The sequence below is a fragment of the Cetorhinus maximus genome, chromosome 1 (assembly GCF_964194155.1).
Source record: "Cetorhinus maximus chromosome 1, sCetMax3.hap1.1, whole genome shotgun sequence".
Taxonomy (NCBI): domain Eukaryota; kingdom Metazoa; phylum Chordata; class Chondrichthyes; order Lamniformes; family Cetorhinidae; genus Cetorhinus; species Cetorhinus maximus.
In genome coordinates this window covers 76,954,749-76,972,077 of record NC_135879.1, presented here as the reverse complement: position 1 = coordinate 76,972,077, position 17,329 = coordinate 76,954,749, and the positions used below count along the sequence as shown (strand labels likewise).

Sequence of the window (17,329 nt, the reverse complement as noted above, 5' to 3'; positions counted from 1 at the left end):
AGGAGTCCAACCACCTGCTGGCCGATGAAGTGATGCCGCCATGTGCACACATCGAAGCCTCCATGGGGAGGTGGCACTCGCCGTGGAGGGCCTGATCCATCCGAACACCCAGTTTCTGCTGAGAATGCGTGCAGACCTGCACTCCATCGCTCTAGCCATGGGTGAGCTTTGGCAGTGGCTACGCAAGATGGGGGGCGGGCACCTCGACCTCCCTCCAGGTGCCCCTTCCCCTCAATGTGTCAGGCAGGGGCCCTTCGGGACCCAGAGGAAGGAGGAGCGGCTATTGGGCACCCTTGGGACCTCCAATCGGGACTCTCTAAGGGTGTCCAGCTCTTTGGAATCCCCCTTACCTGTGACCCCTTCAGCTCCGTCCTCTGTGACTGCAGAGGGAGCAGCTGCCCCGCAGCAGGATAACCAAAGTAAGCTGGGGCCCTACAGGCCTCGGGTCTCCAGAGGACGGTCACCGAGGTCATCCAAGACAACCGGGCAAAGTGGTCAGCAGGCTGCCTCCGGGCCTGCTGAGCATGTCGGGGGAACACCGAGAAGAAATGGTTGGGAATGATAGATTAAGAAGTTTTGATTTGACATGTGGTTACACGGGTGCACTATGATTGTTAATCTTATAACATGTTGCAAATATAGCCCACTTGCACTTTAATCAGGTCTGATGTGGTTGATTTGCTTTGTAGTCCTTAAGCCTGTGCTTGCCCCCCCATCACTCTCCCCACTCCCCTCCCAATCTTACAAGGGACATTCCAGCTTGGGTGGATGTGCCTTGGAGCGGCCAGGGTTGTTATGACCTTTGAAGTGCAGTCAAATATCTTTACCTCACCCCCTTGGCCCACACCCTCCCCCCATAACCACTGACCCTCAGTTGTAACATTTGACCTTCCCACAGTCACCCTTCAACCCGCCCCATCACCGTCCATCCTGTGCAGTCCACCCCCATCACTGTAGATCTGCCCCCTCATCTTGCCAACCCCCAGAATCCATTTCTCCTTCCGTATTCCCTCCAAAAACCCTCAGCGCCCCTTCAACTGTCATCTCTGAACCCTACCAGCTCCCACTGCCCCCTTTAACCCTCATCATCCCTTCCTATTACCAATTCCCTGAGTATGCCCCCCCAGGACTCATCAGTTGATGCCACAGACCCCTCCCTCTGAACCCTTTTCCCCTCTTCCCCCTATGCCTGTTCCACCTGCACAACATACCACCACCCCCCACACCGTCCCCACCCGCACTCCAGCACGGCCCTTCCCACCCTCTCACCCCATACCACCTCATCCATTCCATGACCTCACAGAATCTCTCTCTCACCCCCACCACCCCCAATGACTACACCCCCCTCTAGACCTCTACATTCGCCCCACCTCTTAACTCCTCTCCTCCCCATCTAATCCCCGCACCCCCCAGCACAGACTATCGCTGCCCAACAGTACCTCCTGCAGCCGTCCACCTTTAACTTGAAGATCCACCTCCTGGAAGCTGCTGCACAGAGAAGATCCACGTGGCTGATGCTCCACTCACCCACTGCTGGACGTGGTGTTCCAGGGTCCACGGTTGCTGGAGACCTGCATCCCGTTCTCCGCAGGCTTCAGGTCTTCTTCAGGTAAGTACCGACATGTGCACACCATGTTGATCCAGATGTGTTCTAAACCGGCGTGAAATCCCACTGGCGGCGCGGATGATTGGGCAGGGGAGAAAATTGCGGTCGGGCCCTTATCTGCGTCCCATGAACGAGATGCAAAGCAGTTTCACACTGGCCTCTGGCAGGAATGGCAACCCGCCATGATGGGAAGGAGTGCACATTCCCACTGTCATTTTACGCCAGTGGGAACCCGATTTTTTGGCTCCCCCCTGCCTGCCATTAAACCTGCCACAGGGGGGACGGAAAATTCCACCCAAAGAGTACAATTCTAAAGGGAGTGCAGGAGCAGAGGAATTTAGAGATATGATAGAGGTGTTCAAAATCATGAGGGGTCTAAACACAGCAGTCAGAAAGAGATTGTTCCCGTTAACGGAAGACTAGAGAACTAGAAGACACTGCTACAAGGTAATTGGCAAAAGAACTAACGACAACATGAGGAAAACCTTTTTAAATGTAATGAGTGATTAGGATCTGGAATGCACTGCCTGAGAGTGTATTGGAGGCAGACTCAACCATGGATTTCAAAAGGAAACTTAGCTACAGAACCAAAGGAAAGGGCAGAGATGTGGGACCAGCTGAGTTGCTCTTGCAGAGAGCAGGCATGGACATATTGGGCAAATTGCTTCCTTCTGTGCTGGATCCATTCTATGTTTGTATGATTCTATGCAGCTTTCTATGTAGCCTCCACCACTGTAAGTTGCTGTACTCACATTATTCTCCCACGTAGCCTTTGAGACAGCTATTGAAATGACAGAAAACTATTTATGATAGAGAATACGGAATATCTGCACCCCATGGTAAAAAATATAGTTCATGTACGATTAATGCAGCGGAAATTAGTTTGTCTCACGTTTGACTTCTGCCACAAACTCAGCGTTAGAGGCACCAATTCTGGACAGTTGAATCTTCTTCCTGATCTCCCTGCAAGTATGCAAAATGGCCAGCGTGCCTGATTTGAAGCCGGCGTTAGGCCTCTTGATTATGCTACACAGGGTCATAATGTTTGTTTAAGGACACTGATGATAAGGCTTGTCATCGTTCCTGCAACTGTTTCCATGTTCAGTGGGCAATGATTCAGATTGATCCTAGGTACCACCTCCTGCCAGGCATGTTCTATTGCACTCCTCTATGAAAGATGCTCTGGAGTGTCAACCAAGGCAAATCATTTTTAGATCTACTTTATGCAGCCATCTTTCAAAGGGGCTCCTGTACAGAATGAATACATCATTAGCTCACACCCTGTTTCCTGCCTACATATTCTCTGTTCGCCAAACACATCTTTTTGCACTTGGAGATTTATCCCAAGCAAAATGGTTTTGCCTCTGAGTTATTTTCCTTCCCTTTAGCTACCTTCCATTTTAGTTCTCTGCTGACTATTAGCAGCTGTAAAAAGCAACTCCCATGCACCTGTGGCCACATCTTTTTAAATGTCTGCCGCATTCTTTTATTGCAGTGCCAAAACATTCCATTCCCACCTCTGTGTGAACTCCCAGCAGTGTAGGCATTCCACGCCAGGGACAGGATTTTCTTGTCTCCGTCCATGTCGGAACGGAGTTGGATGGGATTTAAAAATAGCGGGTCGGACCCGATTCCAGGATTCCTGCCCCCATTCCTGTCATGTAGGGTTTTTAAAGGCGTGCGATAAGTGAGCGGGTAGTGAGCCTGCAGGCAGTAATTCCACCTTTGTCTGCTCCATTGCAGGGGTGGACATGACCAGAACTAACTCTTTGATGTATTTTGAATCCCAGTTTAAACACAGTTCACTGTAACATATCTCTTTTTTATAAAACAGTTGCGGTGCATTATTGTACATTGTCCAGTTAGACTCACCTGTAGCAGTATGTAACGCAAGCTCCCACTGACAGCAGGCAGATTAACACTATTATGCATACAGCTATAACCACATTACGTCTCTTCTCTTCCTCAACACGATGTAGTTCCCACCACTGTAAATCGCTGTACTCACACCGTTCTCCCATGTAGCCTTTGAGACAGCTATTGAAATGACAGAAAACTATTTATGATAGAGAATACTGAATATCTGTTCCCCATGGTAAAAAATATAGTTCATGTATGACTAATGCGGTGGAAATTAATTTGTCTCACGTTTGACTTCTGCCACAAGCTCAGCGTTAGAGGGACCAATTCTGAACAGTCGAATCCTCTTCCTGATCTCCCTGCAAGTATGCAAAATGGCTGGCATGCCTAATTTGAAGAAGGAGTTAGGCCTCTTGATTATGCTACACAGGGTCATAATGTTTGTTTAAGGACACTGATGCCAAGTTGGACGAAAACCAAGTTGTCTTTTTGGATCTACAACAGCCTCGCCAGCAGCCCTTAAAGGAGCCCAAAGGGCAGATATGTTTTAGTTCATTACCTGAACGTGGAGCCTGGAGGAGCAGGAGTGACCATCCCTGCTCCACAACACTACTGTAGGTGCTGCTATCCCATGCTTGCAACCTTCCAATTGACCTGTCCCCTCCAGTGTTAACACAGCCAGCCTGCATCACCCCTATCAGCGAGCTGCAACAAGGTCACTAATTGATGTGACGGCCTGGTGGTTTGATACAGATGAGGCCTATTGTAGAACTTGCAGGGGCATTATACCAGCATGGATGGGTACAGAGCGATTACCCCTCTGGCTGTCTCCCATTTCCTCGTTCATCCCATTGCTTTTCAAAAATCCATATCCATGTCATCAACATGTTTGGAATTTGCAATTTCTTTCTTGTAGTTTTTCACCCTCTAGTTGAAATGTGATGCTGGCTCTCTATTCTCACACATCACAAAATGAATGCATGTCTATAATTCGCTGTTGACCATCCAGTCTTCTACAATGTATATAATCTTGCTATAGTTCCCTGTATTTATAAAATACATGCAGGAGTTGACAAATGTTGCATCAACATTTACAATATCGTTTAACAACTGGCGTCATATATTAGGATTCTGTACTCAACCCCAGCATGCTTCCCTCTGAAGTCACCATAGCTCTGATAAAAAACCAGGGTGGGGGGTATGATCCTCTGTAAGCATGTTCCTGCTTCTCCACCATATCTTTGGCAGGAGGGTTGTAGAAACCTCTTAAAAAATGAGCACTGCACTGCCGGAAGTGCAGTCTTTCGGATGAGATGTTAAATTTAGGCTCTCTCAGGCGGATGCAAAAGACCTCATGGTACTATTTTATAGAAGAGCAGGGCCATTCTCCCCTGTGTACTAGTTATTATTTATCTGCAACTAACAGCAAATTATCTGGACATTTATTTCTTTGCTGTTTGTGGGAGCTTGCTATGCACAAATTGGTTGTCGCACTTCCTATATTACAACAGGGATGACACTTCAAAAGCACTTTATTGGTTGAAAAGAGCTTTGGCACAAACCGAGGTTGTGAAAGGCACAATATAAATGTAAGTTTTCTTTTCAAAATGGGATAAATGACATTTTTGGTTTTCCATGCCCTTCTACTGAAGTAGCAGTGGATGAGCAGGAGGACCCCCACAGAGGTGCAATCCACATATTGGTTTCCCTTTACTTTTTTTTAATCTCTTTTGCATTTTCTCCCTTTCCTGTTGGTTTATCGATCGGTGCACTTACCATCAGAAGAGCGCACAAGGTATTTGTACCTTCAACAAAGTTAATCACATAGGCTAAAAGGAAAACTAAACGTCCAATTTTAAAAATGTATGTTGCTGGCAGGGAGCCGGGAGTGGTGGGAAGTTAAAATCACTGGGGGATTTGCCTGATGATGTCCTACAGTGATCCTGTGTCTTCTATTGTAACGTACTCTTTTGAGTAGGCAGCGAGGACATCTGGCCAAAGGTAACAGGGCATAGTCTAAATATGCAGATCGAGATCCAATAAGCTCATCAGAACATGATCTGCAATATTAGTTGAGCGTGAAAGCCTCTGTGGCTTTCCCGCCAGTTGATAACAATGGGAAGAGAACCTGGGACCAGAAGAGCTTCAAACAAGGAAATTGTGTTTTATTTTCCTTGTGTGGTCAGGAGGAGCTGAAATGGGACAAATGACATTGGCCTGGATTTTGCATTGGTAATGATCATGAAATTGTCAGCATTCACTGTCATTACTCTGCTGAAACTAACAGAAGCTTCGGGGAGTCTGCACATGCAAAGAATAACGTGAAAACTCACAATTGATGACCCTACAGTGTGCGATCCCTAAACAATCAGTGAATTGACAGAAACTCCATTGTTAGTCACATTGTAAAAACCTGTGAAGTGGTTACGTCTTGTTGAATGTGGTGTCACTGGGTTTTTAGCATGTACTAACTTCAGAAATATAGCTATACACCCTCACTGGCCTTGAAAAGCCAATTTTATATTCGTAGTGTTAAATTTTCTCCATTGTAACAAAACATTAAAATAATGGGGGTGAAATTCATAGATGTAGTGCAGCATTCTCCAGGGATATTGGTGCACACAAGTGTATGCTCTGCTTGCACCGAAACACATTGAATTGGGCACTATCCTTGTGTAACAAATCACAACTGGCTGATGTGGAGGACATGAAACAGCTAACCTTGATGCACAGCAAGAATGGGTTAACCGAAACTCTAACTCCTAATTGGTCTGGAGAGCATTAACATTTGGACATTTAATTTAATTTAATTTAACTGCAATTATGAATCACCATCAGTTCCTGGCAACAATGGAAGAAGAATTAACATCGGAACAATGCTATGAGCTAAGCGCCCATCCCCATGAGGGACATCACCTTGGGCGGAATCGTCTCAGATTTGTACAAAGTGCGGTAGCGGGTAGGAAAAAGGACGTTTTATCTGCCGGCCACATGACAGCTTCTCGTGCCATATTGTCCCACTCCCAGTACGTCCCACATCAATAATTATGCATTCATGGGGAAAATGCCAGATCGCTGGAGGGCGGGCTGGATTTGCCCACCACGCCGTGACCTCAGCGCTTCTTCGCTCCGGGCGCCATGTTTAAAGCACATCAGAGTGCATGCCTACTTCTTGTCTTCAGACCTGGACTGCTCCAGGCGACAGATAGCCCGAAAGCAAAGAAGACGGCAGCCCCCAAATTTAATGATGCCTCTCTGGGGCACATGCTGGGACATAGTGGAAAGCAACTGCGATTGCCCTTTACCCCCCACCCTGGCTGCAGGAGGTCCACCAGAGTCACCAATCCGGCCTGGGTCACTAATCTGGCCTGGGAGGAGGTAGCAGTGGCAGTCAATGCCACTGGAGCACAGAGGAGGTCAGCCATCCAGTGCAGGAAGAGGATAAATGCTCTCATCTGTTCAACCAGGGTAAGCCAACCACATCATCACCCTCAACTCACACACTCATAAACCCAATACACATCCATAGGGATTCACACCTCAAGGGGCAACACCACTAACTCTCACACACACCCTCACATCTCCATCAGCCTCATACTCAAGCTCGCGTCCTCATCCTGTCCATGGCTTCGCTCACCACACAAACATTCCATGCCGTGCCATGTGTCCTGCTCACACTCTCTCCATCTGTTCTCATGCAGGAGAAGCTGACTCACATCAGCAGGGAGAGGCCCCGGACTGGGGATGGAGTGGTCCACATTAGGCTCCCTCACTCACTTTGAGGAGTGTGCCATCGTGCTGACTGGTGAGGATGTGGACCGTGTCTGTGATGATGGTGAGGTCGGTGGCGAACACCCACGTGAGGATCCTGCACCACATCATCCCTCTCTGAACTGAACTGTGAATGCTCTCTCTCCTGCTTTTGACTCTGCTGCAATGCACTAATTATCTCTACTTTGGTTCAGGGAGCTCTGCCAAGTGACTGACGCCCTCAGCCAGCCAGTTCCCCAGCTCCATCCAGGTCCTCACCTCCAGCGAAGAGGACACCTCCTCCATTGAAGAGCTGGAAATAAGCTTACCCACATTCTGCAGCAGCGCAGAGACAGACACCTCGGTGGGACCTAGATCTAGATCAAGCTTGGGTTCCACAATCTGGTGGTCACCGCATGGACACATGTCCGCAGCAGGAGGAGGCAGGTTCAACTGAGCTCCCTGGCACACAGAGGACTGCTGGGGAAGAGGCATCTGTGAGGTCTGAGTCAGGTGACGAGTCTCTGGATTCGGCCTTCCAACTCATCGTGGAGAGTCAGCAGAAGGTGGGGGAGCATCATTCAGAGCTGTTGGAAACCCTCAATACAGTGGCACATGAGTTGGCAGAGTGCGTCCGCCTGCTCTCTGATGAAGTGATGCCCACATGTGCGCGCATGGAGGTCTCCATAATAAAGATGGCGGACACCACGGAGAACCTGGTCCAGCAGAATGTGGAGATGCATGTAGACCTGCACTCCATGGGTGACTTCCTGCAGTGGTAACGCGAGAGGGAAACAGGGCACCTTGATGTCTCTCTGAATGCTCCTTGCCCTGGAGTCAGGCCGGGGCCTTTGGGCATCTGAAGGGAGCAGCAGTGGCAGGAGGAATCTCAGAGGCTGTCCTCTCTCTGAAAGTCCCTTTGTTTGTGACCCCCTGAACCTTGCCCTCTGCCACCGCAGAGGGAGCAGCTGGCCCACAGGTGGACAGCCAAAGCAATCTGGGGTCCTCAAGGCCTTGGTTCTCCAGAGGACACATGCCAAAGTAATCAGTGGCAACAGGACCAACCATCGCACAGGATGTATCCACCACTGCTGTGGATGTCAGGGCAGCACTTACATAGGTGGTAGGCCTAGAAAAGTTAAGAATTTCTGGTCACAAATGGTTGCATGAGTGAACACATTTTGTCACTTTGTAATCTGAGAATATATTCACTTTCACTGAATAATGTGTAATAGTGTCTTTCAACTTCATTGACAGTCTCGTAGGTCTTCCTCCTGCATTCCCCACGAGCAGTTCAGCTGCACGCAGCCAGACCACGAGTAATTCTGGAAGGAGAAGTGTGTGTGTGGTGGGGCCTTTTGGAGCCTCATGCAAGCACTCTCCCACGCATGCGGAACCTTCCTCCATCACACATCTCAATGTCCAGAGCATTTTCAATGCTGCCTGCTGGGGTTCACTTTCAGTTGTCCATCTGAGCTGACCCGCATCTCCGCTCACCCACTGATCACACACCCATGCAGCACCTGTGCTTATCCGACACAAGGCTCCGCTCACTTTCGATGGGAACAATGATAGCCATCATGTTTTTGCTCAGCTCCCCCATTCTTTCCCCTCCCCAGTCACCTATGTCCTTTCCTCTATCACCGTTGACCTCCCTCTGTCACTTACCAACCCAAATCCTTTTCTTTCCAGGATGTCCAAGTGAACGTACACGTTCCCTAACTTCCTGAGAATCCCACCTCCATCCACATCGACCTCCCCAACCTCCTCCTTCCCAACCCCAGGGTCCGTGTCTGCCTCCGAGTCCCCACCAACCACCTACACCGTCCCTTCTACCACTATCGATGTACCCTATCACCCCTTCCCTTCTGGTTCATTCTGCACCTTCTCATACTCACCATTCCCTCCTACCATGCCTAGTCTCAGTTTGCTCCGCAGGAGGCAGTCATTGACTCCACAGACCCCTCCCTTGCACATTCACCTAGACATCCCCCCCTTACTCCTTCGCTCCTCCGAACTCCTTCCTCCCCCCAGTCTCCTTCCCCACCCTGAACTACTTCCCCCTTCCAAACTTCTCCTTCCCCCCGGATTCCGCCCCTCCTCCACACTCCTTCCCCACTCTGAACTCCTTCCCTTACAACATCCTCCCCCTTTACATCTACTTCCCTACTTGCCGCATTCTCACCCGTCACACCCTCCTTCCCCATAGTCTCTCCTCCCCCCACCCAACCTTACCACCCCCGACACCTTCACCTCCTCTCCCAACCTCACCCCCCGACACCTTCGTTTCCCTCTTCCCAACATCACCCCCACCCCTAACCTCACCCTCCTCTCCCACCCCAACCCCCTAGTACACCTTCCTCTCCCACTCACAGCTGGACCTTCCTCTCCCCCCATCGCCAATCATCCATAGCAGCCCATTGTGAAGACAGTGGTGTACCGAAACAGACCCGAGGCATCAATGGAGACCTCCCATCTTCCGTGAGCTGGTTCACAGGAGAGCCATGTCCATGAGAATCCACCCAGCATGCGATGCATGTGTTCCTCTAGGGCCCGGTAGCTGTAGGGCTCCAGTATCTGTGATCTGAGCAAGATCCTAATGGTAAGAGCCTTGGGGTGGCGTCGTGGTATTATCCCTAGACTATTACTCCAGAGACCCAGGGTAATGTTACAGGGTTTGAATCCCACCATAGTAGATGGCGTATTTGAATTCAATTAAAAATCTGGAATTAAAAGTCTAATGATGATCACCATTGTTGATTGTTGCAAAAACCCATCTGGTTCACTAATGTCCTTTAGGGAAGGAAATCTGCCACCCTTACCTGGTCTGGCCCACATGTGACTTCAGAGCCACAGCAATTTGGTTGACTCTTTAAAAAAAAAAGGTCACTCAGTTCTCAAGGGCAATTAGGGATGGGCAATAAATGCTGGTCCAGCCAGTGATGCCCACATCCCATAAATGAATTTAAAAGAAGTCCCGACTTCTGCACGTCACACTTGTCCAGACGTGTCCTGGGCTAATGTGTTTTCCCACCAGCCTAACGGTAAATCTAGTGTGGGGCAATTCCAGTTGGGCCTTACTTTGTATCCATTAGCGGGATGCAGAGCGGGTTCATGCTGGCCTCCAGCGGGATTCGCGTCCGTCATGGTGGACACCATCGGATGATCCCGTTGTGCTTTCACGCCGCCTTGAAACTGATTTTTGGCCTTCTCATCACATTCGTCGCCTGCCATGATGTCCGATGCCAATGGGGTTGAAAAGTTCTGACCCTTACCTTCTGGGAGGAGATAAGGAATTGTCTTTGACCTGGCAGTTCTGCATAGCTCAGGAAATTGAAAGACCAAGTTAAAGAGGCACGGAAGACCAGGTGATCCAGCAGGCTGTTAACTGAATCTATACCTGAGGCCCAGGTGTGTGATAGTGAGACTGGAACACTATAAGAATGGACAACATCAAAGTGTGGGGACTGCAGTCAGGTGAAGAAGACGGGGACCAGTCATCTCCAGATCCAGGCCTACAATCAACACCACGAACAACCAGCCATGTGGGTGATTGTAACTTTCAGTCAAATCATAAAGGGGTTTGTACTGGGATTTTGTTAGTTTAATAAACTAATGAGTTTAAGGTTGAGACAAAACCTGTTGGCATGTATTTTGTTCTTGTAATTCCAGGGTCCTAGACTCACTGTAATGGGGAAGGGAACAGAACCCCTAACAGATGTGACACCAAATCCCAAATTTGGACCATACAGGTATGTTGTCTATTCACAAAAAAGAATTGTGAAGCAGCAAGCTGAGCTCTGCAGTCACATTATATAAAGGGCAAGGCACCCTGGTTACAGGTCAGTTAAATTTTTGGAACTTTTTCCATTGTAAAGTGTCTGAAAGTACTTTGGGGTGTTTTTGGAGGAGTTTTGGTGAGTTCCTGCATTTGCTAGAGAGTGTTGCCCCATCCTCAGGGAGAGGGCAAAGGATTTGGTGACCATGTTCACAGAAAGGCTGCAACAGTAATAGGGGCAGCAGTTGCAGTGTCTCTAAGGTATGCAGAATGACAGGGAGATGAAGCAGGGGCTACTGAGAGAAAAACCTCGCATGATGTCCTCTGCCAAGTTGGAGCCAGACTCCTCCATGCTCCTTGACAGTGACAGAAGGCTGTCTGGTTGGCCTGCTAATGCACCCAGCACCTCAGTGGGCATGGTCATCAGCGTTCTCCTGTACGCTGCCTCATTCAGGTCCTCAGCTGAGTGCTCCCCAGTAGAACTCGTCTGCAAGCTCATCCTCCAGTGAGCTTACAAACAAATCATCCTTTACTACTGCCTGCTGATCCTGTGTTGAGCCCAACTCTATACCAACCTCTAAGATACGTGCAGTGCCACTATCTGAGTTGGTGACTGAGTGGTACATCAGCGCAGTGCTGTTGCTCTTCATTCCTCCTCCTGGGGTTTCTGTGAGGGCAGTTTATGGGTTCTTGGATCCTGCATGATCTCAGAAGGAGAAAGTTGTTTTCAGAGAATGTAAGTGGGGTTGGGAAGGAGGAGGCCCACAGTCATACCATCAGCAGCTTGCTTAACACGTCAGAAAGCAGGATGAGAGTGTGTTGCGAGTTGATAAGGGTCCTTAGAGAAAAATGTACTGTCATCCTCAATGACACCATGATACATAGAACCATCTCCTCTGTAGGGATCAGGAGATGCGTGTGTCCATGACTCCCAGCCTCCTCTGCTCTGCTTCCTTTTTATTGTGTGCCACCATGTCCTATAGGAGGGAGGGTAGAGTGTCAGTGATTGTGTAGCACTGTGTTTGGGTGATATGCCTGCAATAGCTGAATAGCTGGAGGTAAGTGGATGCAGGAAGAGCTGCACTAAACCTCTTGTGATACTCCTGCAAGTTCCTTGGGTCCAGACTCCAGGAGCTGACCTGCTTGGCCATCTGCTCCCACTCCCTTCTGAGGATGGTTCTTGAGGGTCTCCTGGCCTCCTTGTAGGAACATGGCCTGCCTCCTCCTGCCTGCCTGCACACTGATGTCTCCAGCGTTGCTTCCATCCCTAAGGATCTGTCGGCCTCCCTGGGTGTCCCATTTCCAAGAATTGCCATTGCAGCAATTCTTTTGTGCAACATCCTTTTAAGAAGCAGCCTGCCTTTAACAAGAACAGTTGCCTGTACCACATGGTCTGTGAACAACTCAGCCAGGGCCTCCTGTTATATGCAGAGCTCATTGGCAGTGTTCAGACCCAGCCAGCGCCATAATCATTAGATGAGGTGAGTACACAAATTTGTGTGTTGTCCATCTTGAATGCTATGAATTTAAACTCTCGTGCCTGAAAATCAGAACAAATTAATTTCTAGCCCAATATTTTTTTTTAAATATGTTTTAACTTCTTCCTTAATCCGATTATCATTTATTTTGCTATCTAAAAGTTTAAATTAAAACTGGTGCTGTTCAGTGCTTTTGGCTTGCTGGTTTGCTATTCATAAGAATACGTCAATGTGATTGGCTGCTTGCCCTGCTGCTGCTCACCTGGAGATCCCCTTGAAGTGGCACCAGACTCAAATTGCCATTGGGAAAGGGGAAATCTGCATCACAGAGATTGCTAACTCTTTGTGAGCAGCTCTCTTTGAGGTAAGTGGTGAGTGTGTTTCTTCACCGCTGGCCACAAGATCTAGGCCATTACCTTGTTGCTAATGATTGTGCCTTTGGTGATGACTGATGTCACCTTGCTGTCTGAATGTTGAGTCGCGCTCACTGAACAGCTGCTGTTTCTTGCCTGCTTTAGGTGGGCAGCTGGGCAGCAGGTTATAGATGAGCGGGTCGGAGTTAAAATCACCGCACCTCACGCTGCTGATGTCAGGGGGGTGGGAGGGCAGCTTGGTGTTCACCTAGCCCACTCCCCAGTCCCATCTTCCCGCCTGATTCCTGTTTGCCAGTCCTGATGGAAATTGGGGCTCCATTTGCTCAGCGTCCATTTTTATCGTCTTAAATAGTTCCCTGAAAAACCTTGACATATTTTTCTACATTAAAGGCACTATATAAGTACAAATTGTTGCTTGTTGAGATATGTTGACTGTTGGGACTACTTTAATTGGACATTTTAATCTCGTAGCTTTAGCCCAATATGAAATGTTAATATTGTTGACCTGGTAATGTTTGTTTAGCGCATCATTTTCAGTGGCATATTAAAAAGAAAACAGTTCAAAAGTTTCTACATGCACCTCCTGTGAAGAGGGTACAGAACGACCTGCTTCCAGGCCAGACCATAGTTCTTCCTGTAACAGGCTGATAGGGAGGGAGATTGGCAGAACACCCCTTGCCCATCCCCAACCCTCCCAGAGGAGTGGCGTAAACAACCATTTTCAGAAAGTCACACTTTGCCCTCTCTCCCTTTCCGACTGATCAGAACTTCATTTATTGAGACCCTGTCAGATTCAGTGCCCAACCACTTCAGACAAAAATCACAGGTGCTGCCTGACTTGTCGAGTAGTTCTAGCATTCTCTGTTTTTATTCCCAATCTCTTCAGTTTGCCTTACCTTGTACTATCTGCCAAAATAAACTTCATGTGGCAACACTGCCCTCTAGTGAATTTTAGTTTCTTTTAAATAAGCTTTCACCAACTTGACTGAGGCATATGAGTCTGGAATCCATGGTCCACATTCAACTTAAGGTTCTTTCCGTAGCTCACAATTTTTCACTGTGTTTTTCTTCTGCTTTTCCTGTAAACGTGTGTGTGATCTACCAAGAAAGGTGCAGTAACGATGGGGGTAATTTTGACTTTGGGTAATAGTGTGTAAACCAGCCAATATCAATTTGGTCACTGCTCAGCTCCATGACTAAATCTGTATTGCCTATTTTAAGCTAACATTAAAAGTCAAAATTACCCAGAATCAGATTGTTTCTCAAACTCTGGGCTGAATTTTCACTTTGAATGTGGGAGAAAGGAGTCGGGACTGTTCCCGGGTCCTGGGGTGGGGTGGAAACAGTCACTCGTTGCAATTGTGACTGGGCCGCCCCCTTCATTGGCATGAAGACAGGTTTCCTGTCCAATTAAGGGCACCAGTTGGGCTTGTGACGCTGGAGGGCCAATCAAAGGCCTTTCAGCTTGAAAGGAGCAGCAGGCTGCAGTAAAGGGTAAGTAACTGAGAGGGCGCTTCAACATCAAGGTGCACACACGAACATTTTCAAAATTTCAATTAAAAGAATAGAAAATGTAGCCAAGCCACCACAATAGATGGGGAGGGGTGTGGGGTTGGTCGTGGTGGTGATGGGGAGGGGGCAGGGGTGGAAATCAGTCTACAGGGCAGCCTTTGGCTGCACAAGCATCCAGACGGTCATTCAGCCATCTTTAACTATCATTAACCAGGCTCTTAATGAGCCTGATTGGCTGCTTGCCTTGATGGGGGCAAGCAGCCTTGCTGAGCTATCCTTTCTCTTTGTTTCTCTTGGTTGCAAGGAGTATTTTCTCAAAATCTAATACGCTTTCATAACATAAAGGCACAATCCGGAAATTGTATTTAGAGAGTGGTCACCCAGTGCAGTTTTATTAATACAGCTGAACATGGGTTTATCACAAAAATTAAGTATTCTTAATAAGCGTGTGGAATCACAGTTACCTGTGGCTAACTTGATTTAAAATTCACTGAAATAGACTTCAATAAATTATACTGACTTAATAGTCCCAGAGGCTGTGTTGCCTGCCCAGATCCAGAATTAAGGGCATCTTCTCTGGGCTGGAGGGGAACTTGGAATGGGAGGGGAAGGATCCAGTTGTTGTGGTCCACGTGGGTACTAACAACATAGGTAGAACTAAGAAAGAGGTACTGCTGATGGAGTATGAGCAGCTCGGGGCTAAATTAAAAAGCAGAGCCGCAAAGGTAATATTCTCTGGATTACTACCTGCAATGGCCTAGGATAAGAAAGATCAGAGATTGGTGTGGGAGAAATGGGTTTTGATTCCTGGGGCACTGGCACCAGTACTGGAGAAAGAAGGAGCTGTACCATTAGAATGGCCTTCGCTTGAACCTTGCTGGATCAGTGTCCTGGCGAATTGTATATCTAGGGCTGTAGAAAGGGTGTTTAACTAAATAGTGGAGTGGGGTGGGAGAGGTTCACATGGGGGGAGATTTAGAAAGTTAATGAGAAAGGACAAGGCAATAGTGCAGGGCAGCAATACAAAGAATGATAACCAGAGTGTGATAGGGACAGAACATACAAACATAAGAGTGCACCAGCAAATAGGGTCAAAGTAAAGAAAAATAGTAAAAAGACAGAATTCAATGCACTTTATCTGAATGCAGCACTTGTAAGAAGATTTTTGAATTGATAGCAAAATTGAAATAAATGCGTATGACATGATATTACAGAAACATTGTCGCAAGATGACTACAGCTGGGAACTGAATATTCGAGGGTAATTCAAAAGTAAAATACTGCGGATGCTGAATGTCTAAAATAAAAACAGAAAATGCTGGTAATAGTCAGAAGGTCAGACAGCATCTGTGATGGCAAAGAAAGAAATAACACCTTTCACCACCCCAGACTGCCCTGAAGTGCTGAGAGAAACAGAGTTAATATTTTGGGTTGATTACTCTTCATCAGAATGCCTGACCTGCTGAGCATTTTCTGCTTTTATTCGAGGGTATTTGACATTTCAGAAAGATAGGAAGAAAGGAAAAGGAGGTGGGGTAGCTTTGTTAATACAGCTTGTGAATGCTATAGTAATGAGAAATTACCTTGGCTCGGAGCATCAAGATGTAGAATTAGTTTGGGGAAGATAGGAAATAGCAAGAGAAATAAATTGCTGGTGGGGATAGTTTATAGATCCCCTGATGGTAGCTGCACTGTAGGACAGTGTATAAACCAAGAAATAATGGGGGCTTGTAAGAAAGGTACTGTAATATTCGTGGGCAATTTTAATCTTCATAGAGATTGGACAAATCAAATTGGTAAAGATAGCCTTGAGGATGAGTTTGTAAGATGTACTCAGGAAGGTTTCTTTCCAGTTAAATCCTGGCAGTGGCAGAATGAGGGCTCTAAGTGGGCACTGATTGCCCACTGAAGGACTTCAATTGGCCCACTGGTAGGCAGGCCATCTGATGACACCCCCATCACTGGTAAAAGTGCAGTGGGGAAGGAGTGGGTGGGCAGGCTGCCTGCTGGATTTTCCGTGCCCCCCCCACCAACCTTCAAACCCACCAACGGGAGAGTGTAAAATCAGGCCCATGCTTTCCCATGCAACGTCTCATGGGACACTTTGTGAGATGTCAACTGTGGTTCAGCTGGTAGCACTCTTGCTTCTGAGCCAGAAATTTGTGGGTTCAAGCTGTACTCCATATAATTGAGTGCAAAAATCTGGGCTGATGCTTCAGTGCAGCATTGAGACCGGTGCCATTCTACAAATGAGGCATGAAACTGAAGTTCCATCTGTTCTCCCAGGTGGACAGAAAAGATCCAATGGCACTAATCCAAAGAAGAGCAGATGAGTTCCTCCTGGTGTTGTAGCCAATATCTGGCACTCAACCAACATCACTAAAACAGTTATCAATTTATTACCACATTACTATTGGTAGGACCTTACTGTGTGCAAATTGGCTGCTGTGTTCTCACATTATGGCAGTGACTATACTTCAAAAGTACTTCACTGGCTATGCCATGCTTTAGGACAGCCTAAGGTTGTGAAAGGTGATATTTCTTTCCTTGCAATTAACTTAAATTTGTAACTAGTTAGAGTGGACAATTGCCACTTAATAGTTCAAATCACATTTCTTGTGATTTCTTTAGTGTGCAACTACTTAGAACACTATTTTGCAGTTTATGTTTGAAACACAAATCACTGATTTCACTTACTTGCATGCAAACACTGTTATTTCGGGGATATGGAAACAAACCCCTCCATTCAGACAGAAGCCCTTATGCGAAAGCGGGCAATTCACAATGTGATTATTTTTCTTGTTTGTGGTTGTTTCAAAAGTAGTGCTCCTGACAGTTGTCTCCATCGAACCATCAGTGGGCAAGGCTGAGCTGTTCACACCTGAAAGAATTATAGACATTTTATACCTTGCAAAGTCCATACTACAGAACTTATGATCGCTGGAAAAAAATGTTGCACTTATGGTTTCTTT

At 47.4% G+C, this 17,329-nt stretch overlaps 1 protein-coding gene across 5 annotated transcripts in view; it reads right to left on the bottom strand.

Moving 5' to 3' along the window:
* The window catches only part of egf (epidermal growth factor), a 201,632-nt gene that overhangs the window by 40,086 nt on the left and 144,217 nt on the right, over positions 1 to 17,329 (bottom strand). For 3 of the 5 annotated variants that reach the window (XM_078542686.1, XM_078542712.1, XM_078542694.1), the window contains 2 exons: positions 17,055 to 17,238; positions 3,479 to 3,643 (listed from right to left, as the gene is read on the bottom strand). In XM_078542686.1, coding sequence (XP_078398812.1) covers positions 3,479 to 3,643; positions 17,055 to 17,238 — 349 coding nt within the window. The remainder of the gene's footprint in view (positions 1 to 3,478; positions 3,644 to 17,054; positions 17,239 to 17,329) is intronic. The other 2 variants (XM_078542704.1, XM_078542719.1) reach the window with 1 other exon arrangement.